Raw genomic sequence first — 10,783 nt, forward strand, 5'->3', positions numbered from 1 at the left:
TCATGTGTCAAATTTTGACTATTAGCATATTCCTCTTCAATCTATATTGGTGATTTATGCGTAAGATAAAAGTACTTGTGTGAAATCTTGTTAGAATCGTTTCAATGCATAGTTTATTTATTTTTGAATTAATGCATAGTTTGTTACTGTTATATTATTATTGATGGATAATAAAATATCACATTGCCTACATGTCCAGTCAAATTGGGATACTTAAAAAAAAACCGATATGTGCTATAAATGGGAGGGTTTTATTTGGCTAGAGTCATGCAAGGAAACACAGAGAGATGGAGCTAAAGGATAATCATATGAAAAATGGTGATGGAGAGCTCAGCTATTTTCAAAATTCTTTTGTGCAGGTAATCGATCTTCTTTTAGTTGTATTATTATCACCTTATTAAATTAACAGCTACAAATTACGTTGAAAGAAGTTCTGTTCTGTATGTTCTTTTATTCAAAAACTCAAAACTAATCATCAATTAAAATATACGAAGTACTTCTAAAGAGGTGTTGATAAACACATATTTATCTCTCTCCTGATTGTTTAACCTTTGGTCATGTTCAAACTCATTGTTTATTATCAATTAAAAAAACCACTTAAAATTTGATTGAACAATGTTCAATGTTTAGTAATCTTTGTTTCTTCTTATTGCAAATTATTGAAATAGGAGGAGGCATGGTTGATGACCCAAAAATTATTGGAAAATACAATACAATCTCTAATTTCAGAAGAACAAGGCCTACCTAATTGCCTTAACCTTAATAACGTTAATGTTGTTGATTTGGGATGTGGTGTGGGCCCAGTTCCATTGGCTTTTGTAGCATTGGTGACAAGAATTGTGCAAAAGAAGTGCAACGATTTGAAAATGATAAGGAATCAACTTCAAATATACATGAATGATCTTCCCTCAAATGATTTCAATTTGTTATTTAGACATTTGATGAATTTGGAGGAACTTAAAACAAAAGATGATGGTTTATCCACGTGCTTCGTGAAGGTTCTTCCTGGTTCTTATTATGATAAGCTTTTTCCTCGGAATACTTTGCATTTGGTCCATGCACATTACACCCTCCACTGGTTAATTAAGGTTTGTTTCGAAAGCTAACTTATTCTTTTAAGTTTTACTGATTTTCACTGAATTAATACTGTTCAAACGTTATTTCTCTACATATATGATGAAAAGTTTTACAATTAATGTGAATATTTATTGATACAAGAATATATATAGATCCGTGAAATAAAATTTGTGAAACAAGTACGTCTTATAAGATCTTGTTGGAATTGTTTCACCTTGTACATTCAAATAGTACTACCATATATCTAACTTTTTTTTATCATCGGTCATTCTCATGGGTTTTAGTATATATACTTAAAATTATTAAATTTGCTAATTAATTTCTTTCTTGGCCCATACTTAAGTTTGCTAATTAATCATTTCTTGTCTCATACTTAAGTTTGCTAAATAATCTATTTCATGATAATGTAATATGTAAAGGCACCACGTGGACTCTACGATGAGCAAGGTATATCAATAAACAAGGGGAATGTTTATATAAGTGAAACAAGCCTCAAGGAAGTTGCCAAGGCGTACTTTGCTCAATTTGAACAAGACTTCACCCAATTCCTTCAACATCGCTCGGACGAAGTGGTAGGCAATGGTTGTATGCTCTTGACCCTTAGTGGTCGACCGTGTTCTACTGATTCATTAACTTGGACGTCATTCGAGCTCAAATTACTCACCAAGGCCCTTACTAGCCTTGTTTCCGAGGTCTAACATTCTCTCTACTTGTTGTGCGACAGCGGAAGCAAAGGTCGAAAACAAACAAGAAAACAATAAAGAAATTCAATGCAAACAATAAGAACAACACCAAGAATTTACGTGGTTCACTATCGATGTGATAGCTACGTCCACGGGCACCGAGATCGAATGATTTCACTATAAACTGCAAAGATTACAAAGATGATTCTTGTATTTCTCAAGAACGGCTCTCACTCTGTCTCTCTTAACCCTAATACTGATATTAGGGAGGTTTTATATTAATCCCTAATTAAAAGATACTTGGGCAAAAAAATAATAAAATAAGATAACCTAAAACCGCAAAATCCGCGTTCCGTATTTTTCCTTCTCCGCCCGGTCAGACCGGGCAAGGTCTGCCCGATCGGGCGCGAGAAGAAAACTCCATACGAATGCTTCAACGTATCCAACCCCCACCGCCCGGTCAGACCGGGCAAGGTCTGCCCGATCGGGCGAAGGCTCGCCCGGTCGGGCGAAGGCTCGCCCGGTCGGGCGCGAGAGCAGCTTCTTCAACGAATTTGCCAGGCACCTCTTCTTCTTCCGCCCGGTCAGACCGGGCAATGTCCGCCCGATCGGGCGGACAAAGCAACGAAGTACGAGTCACCTAATACTTATCAACAATCTCCACCTTGACGAGAACTCGTAGTCAGCAAACGACCCCATCAAGACATAGTGAAAAACATCTCAAGCCAAACCCGATGCAAGACTCATGCATAAGCCATACATCCCGATAAGTCTTCAACCAAGACCCATCACATACTCGTCTCCAAGTATAACAACTCATAATGCTCCACCTGCATCACAAGCCCCGGGCAAGCTCCACCTTAAGGCCAACACACCTACACCAGGAGCTCCCCAACTTCGCCCCTCAGGGCCTACTACATCACGTAGTAATCAATATTTAACAAGTCTAAGCAATGTTTAAACTTGCTAAACGGAACAGGCTTAGTGAAGAAATCAGCCGGGTTGTCAGCAGTCCCAATCTTCTTCACCTTAATCCTCTTGTCAGTACGTAAGAAATGATACCTGACATCAATGTGCTTCGTCCGATCATGGTGTACTTGATCTTTAGCTAAGCAAATCGCACTTAGACTATCACAATACACTGTAGCAAAATCCTGTGCAATACCCAGTTCACCTACTAGGCCTTTGAGCCAAATAGACTCCTTAGCTGCAGAAGTTAGAGCCATATACTCAGCTTCAGTAGTTGACAACGTAACTGATGACTGCAATGTAGACTTCCAACTAACCACAGAACCACCCAAAGTGAACACATAACCAGTCACAGACCTCCTGGTATCCACATCAGCTGCATAATCAGAATCACTGTACCCAGTGACCAAGCATTCCCTACCATTCCCGTACACAAGACCAATATCAGTTGTCCCTCTCAGGTAGCGAAAAATCCTTTTCACCCCTTGCCAGTGTTCCCTCCCAGGTCGAGCCATAAACCTGCTTACAACACTAACAGCATGCGCAATATCCGGCCTAGTACAGACCATAGCATACATCAAACAACCAACCGCATTTGCATATGGAACTCTAGACATATAAGACAACTCCTCCTCTGATTGAGGTGACATAGACAAAGACAACTTACAACTAACAGTAGTTGGCGTACTTATAGGCTTCGATTTTTCCATCCCAAAACGAGACAAAATCTTTTCAATGTAGCTTTTCTGAGTCAAGAAAAGCTTACCTCTAGCCCGATCCCTGTAGATCTCCATACCCAAAATCTTCCTAGCTGCACCCAAGTCTTTCATGTCAAACTCCGAGTTAAGCATCTCCTTTAATCTAGCAATATCAGATTTATTCTTTGTGGCAACCAACATGTCATCAACATATAACAAAAGATAAATCATGGAACCATTATCCAGCTTACTATGATACACACAGCAATCATATGAATTCCTGTCAAAACCTTGTGAAACCATAAAAGAATCAAACCTTTTGTACCACTGTCGGGGGGATTGCTTAAGTCCATACAATGACTTTAGCAATCTGCAGGCATAGTGTTCCTTTCCAGGAACTTCGAATCCTTCGGGCTGCTTCATCAGAATCTCCTCCTCCAAATCGCCATGAAGGAAAGCCGTTTTAACATCCAACTGCTCCAGCTCAAGATCAAAATGTGCTACAATTGACAATAACACACGGATAGAAGTATGTCGAACCACAGGTGAGAATATCTCAACAAAATCAACCCCTTCTACCTGACTGAACCCCTTAGCAACTAGCCTAGCCTTAAAACGTATTTGCTCAGTTTCCGACAACCCTTCTTTCTTCTTGTAAATCCATTTACAACCCACAAGCTTCCTCCCTTCCCGTACCTTTACCAGTTCCCACACTCTGTTCTTGTAAAGAGACTGCATCTCTTCACCCATTGCGGCAAGCCATTGCGCAGACTCACTACAACTAATTGCTTGTTTATATGTGGCAGGTTCAAATGACTCTACATCATCAGCTACACTCAATGCATAACCTGTCATCGCATCAACACAGCAATTTCTTCCCTCCATCTCTTCAATCAATCTAACAGGCTTCTTGATAACTCGTTTAGGCATCTCAAGAATGGTGTCAGGTTGACTAGATGACCCCTGATTAGATTGCTCCACCTCATCCCCAGAGTTAGAATGAGTAGGAGTAATCTCAGGTTCAGGAGTACCCGGCACTGGAACATCAGCATCATCATCAATATATTGTACCCGAGGTAAATCAGCAATGGTAGACTGATGTACCTCAAGTACCCCATCTGTCTGTAATAAATTGTCTCCTTCCCTTCTCAAATCTGAAATCTCTGCATTTTTAATTGAATACATGGTGTTTTCATCGAAAGTAACATCCCTACTAAGAATGACCCGACCCTCCGAAGGTGAAAAAATTCTAAACCCCTTCACACCATCCCCGTACCCAACAAAACACCCCTTCTTGGCTCGTGGATCCAGCTTACCCTCAATAACATGATAATAAGCAACACAACCAAAAATCTTCAAATTCGAAAAATTAGGCAACTTACCACTCCAGATCTCAAACGGAATTTTGGAATCAATTCCAGAATGAGGACCCCTATTAATGACATAACAAGCTGTTAACACAGCTTCACTCCAGTACCTCCTCCCAAGCCCTGCATTAGAGAGCATGCATCGAACTCTCTCTAGCAGTGTCTGATTAACCCGTTCTGCTACACCGTTCTGCTGTGGTGTCTTCCTGACAGTATGATGCCGACCTATACCCTCATCTGCACAGAACTGATTAAACTCGTCTTTGCAAAACTCTAGCCCATTGTCCGTTCGTAGCTTCTTGATCTTCCTTCCTTGTCGATTTTCCACCAAAGCTTTCCATTGCTTGAAAACTTTGAAGGCCTCATCCTTTGACTTAAGCAACCTAAGCCATGTGTATCGGGACTTGTCATCAACAAATGACACAAAATAGTGGTAACCTCCCATACCTTCAACTCTAGATGGACCCCAGCAATCTGAATGGATGTAATCGAGCACTGCATCAGTAATGTGAGCACCCTTGCTGAACTTTGACCTGTGTTTCTTACCAAACACACAATGCTCACAAAATTCAAGGTTGGCAACCTTGACCCCGGATAGAAGACCCCTCTTGGACAATAGCTGCATCCCCTTCTCCCCATATGACCAAGCCTCATGTGCCAAATCTTAGTCATCTCCTGGTGAGATACAGATGCGCAAACCGCAGAACTAGGCAGTGTAACACCCTCAAAAACATAGAGGGTGTTCCTTTTGATACCCTTAAGTACCAACTCAGAACCTCTGAAAATACACAACTCCCCATCTGAAAACACACCATTGTACCCCAATTCATCCAGGGTACCCAATGAAATCAGATTCTTTCCTAAAGCAGGAACATGCCGTACATTAGTCAAAGTTAACCTCCGCCCATCAACAGTCCTCAACCTCATGGAACCAATACCTGTGACCTTACATGGAGCATTGTTACCGACTATAACCATACCCCCATTGCGAGGTTCATATGTATCAAACCAATCTCGACGTGGACACATATGGAACGAACACCCCGAATCTAGAACCCAGTTATCAGATAAATCATCAGACCTAGCAGAACTGACTAATGCTAAATCTTCCTCTGAATTATAGCTCTCATTCGGTTTCTCTTCAACTACAGCAGCCTGGGACTTGTTTTTCCTCACCGGACAATTATTCCTAAAGTGACCCGGTTCTTTACAGTAATAACATGTTTTAGTAGTAGTTTTACTAGATCCATCCTTGCCGTTTCCAGCACCCGACCCAGCATTGTTCCCCTTGTTAAACCCCTTATTCTTTTTAGACTTTCCGGACTTAACAAATAACCCACTACCATTATCCCCATTATCACTCGTAGCTTTCATTCTGAGTTCCCTAGTATGAAGTGCTGCCTTCACTTCTTCTAAGGTTATAGAATCCTTACCAACAACAAAAGACTCTACAAAATTCTCAAAGCTAGACGGTAGAGATACAAGTAAAATCAACGCAGCATCCTCATCATCAATTTTAACATCTAAATTACGTAAATCAAGCAAAATAGAGTTAAGTTTTTCTAGATGTTCCCGTAAGGAAGTACCTGACTGCATCCGGAGGCTAAACAACCGCTGTTTCAGTAATAATTTGTTGGTCAACGACTTAGTCATATACAATGACTCCAGCTTCAGCCACAATCCAGCCGCCGTTTCCTGATCAGCAACCTCCGTGATGATTTGATCATCAAGACTAAGTAATATGGTAGAGTGTGCCTTCTCTTCCATAACTTCTAACTGCGAGTCAGTCGGTCCGTCTCCTGACTCCGAAGTAGTACTCTTTGGAGCCAACGGACGCCATATCTGCTGTTGTTTTAACAGAGCCTTCATCTTAATTTGCCATAGCCCGAAACTATTTTTCTCGGTAAACTTCTCAATTCTTATTGTTGAATCTCCTGCCATTGTTATCTTCAAGAAACTCTCCAAGGATTGAACCTGAGCTCTGATACCAATTGTTGTGCGACAGCGGAAGCAAAGGTCGAAAACAAACAAGAAAACAATAAAGAAATTCAATGCAAACAATAAGAACAACACCAAGAATTTACGTGGTTCACTATCGATGTGATAGCTACGTCCACGGGCACCGAGATCGAATGATTTCACTATAAACTGCAAAGATTACAAAGATGATTCTTGTATTTCTCAAGAACGGCTCTCACTCTGTCTCTCTTAACCCTAATACTGATATTAGGGAGGTTTTATATTAATCCCTAATTAAAAGATACTTGGGCAAAAAAATAATAAAATAAGATAACCTAAAACCGCAAAATCCGCGTTCCGTATTTTTCCTTCTCCGCCCGGTCAGACCGGGCAAGGTCTGCCCGATCGGGCGCGAGAAGAAAACTCCATACGAATGCTTCAACGTATCCAACCCCCACCGCCCGGTCAGACCGGGCAAGGTCTGCCCGATCGGGCGAAGGCTCGCCCGGTCGGGCGAAGGCTCGCCCGGTCGGGCGCGAGAGCAGCTTCTTCAACGAATTTGCCAGGCACCTCTTCTTCTTCCGCCCGGTCAGACCGGGCAATGTCCGCCCGATCGGGCGGACAAAGCAACGAAGTACGAGTCACCTAATACTTATCAACACTACTTTTATCATCAATTCATTATAGCATAATAACTCACATGTGATCTAGTCTTACCACATTAAAAAAAAAAAAAAAAAAAAAAAAAAAAAAAAAAAAGGCAAACGCTAACATATAAGATTGTGAGCTACTCCAACTATTACCAGTATGGTATTGAAGGAACCCTATAAGGCTTATATGTGGGTTTGTGCTCGGCCTAGTGCATGGATTTTTAATTTTTATCATTATTGATTCATGATTGAACAAAAAGCATTTTGCAATCTAATTTTCGTGTAAGAGTTGTCTTTAAAATTATGTGCTCTTCAGGGATTAATTAAAGAAGAGAAGTTAGACAAAATCGTTTCCCGATATATTACGCAAGCGCGGAGCAACTAGAAAGCATAGTTGAAATGGAAGGGTCATTCACAGTTGAAAATTGTAAGACAATGGCGATTGATGTGGCACGTGAAATTGAAGATAAATGGGAAAGAGCTCGTAACATAACAAACTTCATTAGAGCATTTTCAGAATCACTAGTTTCGCGTTACTTTGGAGAAGAAATACTCAGCCCTTTGTACGATAAACTCAACTATCATGCATTCCAACGTTTGATTGATGCTCAACTTATTGAGACTTATGCTGTTAATATATTATTTCGAAAAAAGTAAGCACACCATGCATAAACGAAAAGTGATATCTCTTCATAGACTCATAGTCCTCACTCCTCACTCGCGTCTATTGATGTGGTTGATGTATGTGTGTGGGAGTTGGGTTCTTTGTTAGCATCAATTCAGTAATCACCATCATTATTGAGGTCGAGAGATCCCATTTCAAGGTGCACATTAACTTCAAGAGGAATATACAGAGTACTATACAAAGAATTGCCGTAGCATTTGATGTCAATGTTATCAAGCTTTATCGTATTTGTTAATGATCAAGTGTTAAATATTGTCGAAATTTGGCTCTCAATATATTCAGTTATGCAATAAGTTTCGCATCAATGTGATAGATTCATAGAGTTTATCCGAAAATAGGCTTCGGCAAATATTGACAATTAGAAAGATCTGAAAGATAATATTTTTGAAAATAACTAGAATCAACTTCATTTTCTTTGCTCGGGAAGATGTACAGTACAATTGAAGCTTCTCTAAGGAGTAACAAGACTCAGTTGCTTAATGTCGGGAAAATTTGGACCAGAAGTAAACCAAGAAGAGACAAAAAAGAGCAAAAAGAACAACGTGCATTACATGATTTGATCCGTTTCGCACAATGCTGCTGTTTATTCTCCTCATGTTGTTCTTCAAACTAGCTTGAGCTTTGATAAGGGTCATTTGCTGTATCAGAAAAAACACACGTCATAAAAAGCATCGGAGTAGTTTGCTGTATCATAGTATTTTTATTAATGAACAAAATGATTCACAGCAACCTTCACTATCTCCTTTCTCAGGACATGAACATAAAAAACATTTCATTTTCATATCGTTCTGTTCAACTAAAAAGTCACATAAGCAAGCTCATTCATGCATGTAAATTGCGAAAATCCCCAAAGGTTGAGTTAATATCCACACACGGAAAAGTTTCAGAATATACTTTAAAAAGTGTAATCCTAAACGAAGCCAGCCAATCAAACATATAACAAGAAAGATCAGAAAACTGGTCATGTTACTGGTATCAGCAACACCGACACAGAATCTCATCAACATTAGAAAGAATATGGAACCCATTCTGATTTTGTTGGGGTTCAGAATTTCAGATAGTGGAAAGAAAGAGGGTGAATGGGAAAGAAGGCAACACAGCAATAAGTAGAGGAGCAAGAAAATTCTGAACAGAGGAATGCAGGAACCTATTCTCAAGGTATATTTGACAAAATAATACTTATAATAAGGCATGTCAATTCTCAAGCTAGTCAAGAGTTGCATTTGATGAACATAAAAGTACCCAAAAGAGAAAACAAGCAGTGATATCACAATTACAACTTGACAGATTTTCAAAATATCGAGTCAAAGGAAAAAATGCTATAAATTATAGAAGATTAAGCTGATGCCTTACCAATTGATCTACAAAGTCACTCTGAAGTTTTGCCTCTGAGTTAATCTCTTGTGCTACCTGTATAAAAATCATAGCATTAGAGACCAATTCAAAGAACCAAATAAAAGTGCAAGTGTGTAACATAAGTAAATAAAAAATTGAACCAAGACAAAGGACCTAAGAACCAAACGAAAAATTTCCTAAAAAAATTCATATTTAGTTATTCAACAAGGTTTAAACAACTCTCCAGAAATCATTAACCCAAATCAAGAACTGAAGAATCTCAAGACTTGAAATCAAGGTTGCAATATCTAAGTTTCTAATAAAACAACCATCTTGAACCTCGATTAGTCATCCTGGTGGCAAAAGCACCTAACCAAGACCACAATTCAACAATATATTCTAGCAAACATGTATGAAACTAAATACAATAATAGCTCGCCCAGTCCTCTAAAAAAAAAGAACAAAACAATCATATACAACAGGTGATGATGCTACCTTGAATTATAAGCATATAAAAACAAACCCATTAATCCAGCATGTTACTTTTCATGTCAAATTACACTTAAATTCGATTCATTAACGCTATCTATAACCAACTACCAAACAAGCCATAAAATCCCTGAAATTAGTTAATCCAAACCAGTGGCAAATCAAATACCTCCTATAGTTCTCCCTAATCAATACTACTTCAAAATACATGATTAATTCCAAATATTTACATCCAATAATGCTATAATTCCCCTAATTTCATGTAATTAAAGTAATATACTAAACTTTAATAATTAAGACAAGAAAGAATAAGAATAAAATTACATTTTTAAGCCTTCGAACTTGTGAAGTAAGACCAATTATTTCATCATCAAGGTCGGCATGCATTGGATCAATCCGCAATTGAATCTCATCTGAATTTCCCACCTGCCGAGTACTCAACCCATCGCTACACTCAAAAAAAAAAATTATTAAAATTAAAATTCACTTCAAAAATTAGAATCATGTTCAAATTGAAGAATAAAAAATTATGATTGAAATTGATTGATCGTAATTACCTTGATCTGAAAGGAGCAGCACCACCTCTGAACGCCATAACTTGAGTAATCAAAGAAAATTAAGTGAGGAAATTAGGGCTTGTGAATTGAAAAGAGGGTTTCTTGAATAATGAAAGATTAAGATGAATTGGTAACGAAATCAGGTGATTAAAGTTGAAGGACAGAGGAAGAGATGAAATTTGCAAGAATTGAGGAGAGAGAAATTGAAGAAATAGGTGTGTAAATTGTTTTCCAGGTAGGAGAAGGAAAGGAAATATTCCAGAATTATTTTTTTTATGTGTATATTCCACGTGGCTTTCTCTTATTGGATATCT

General features: G+C 38.7%; 1 protein-coding gene and 1 pseudogene across 1 annotated transcript; one reads left to right on the plus strand and one right to left on the minus strand.

Annotated features, from left to right (window-relative positions):
- Positions 1–287: 287 nt before the first annotated feature.
- On the plus strand, positions 288–8,060 carry LOC110706527 (annotated as a pseudogene).
- Positions 8,061–8,349: 289 nt separating this feature from the next.
- LOC110706662 (bet1-like protein At4g14600) lies at positions 8,350–10,783 on the minus strand. Its single transcript, XM_021884615.1, has 4 exons — positions 10,470–10,783; positions 10,237–10,360; positions 9,442–9,498; positions 8,350–8,726 (listed from the first exon to the last, which is right to left on the minus strand). The coding sequence occupies exons 1-4, from the start codon at positions 10,505–10,507 to the stop codon at positions 8,565–8,567; spliced, it is 381 nt and encodes a 126-aa protein (XP_021740307.1). The 5' UTR covers positions 10,508–10,783; the 3' UTR covers positions 8,350–8,564.

This window comes from Chenopodium quinoa, unplaced genomic scaffold (genome assembly GCF_001683475.1).
Source record: "Chenopodium quinoa cultivar QQ74 unplaced genomic scaffold, ASM168347v1, whole genome shotgun sequence".
NCBI lineage: Eukaryota > Viridiplantae > Streptophyta > Magnoliopsida > Caryophyllales > Amaranthaceae > Chenopodium > Chenopodium quinoa.

Excerpts from the sequence above, each read along its gene's own strand:
- LOC110706662 (XM_021884615.1), bottom strand. The coding sequence starts at position 10,507 with ATGGCGTTCAGAGGTGGTGCTGCTCCTTTCAGATCAAG. Across the intron at positions 10,361-10,469 it reads GCTGCTCCTTTCAGATCAAG|CGATGGGTTGAGTACTCGGC; the intron begins GTAATTACGATC and ends TTTTGAGTGTAG. Across the intron at positions 8,727-9,441 it reads GTGACTTTGTAGATCAATTG|CAAATGACCCTTATCAAAGC; the intron begins GTAAGGCATCAG and ends TTTCTGATACAG.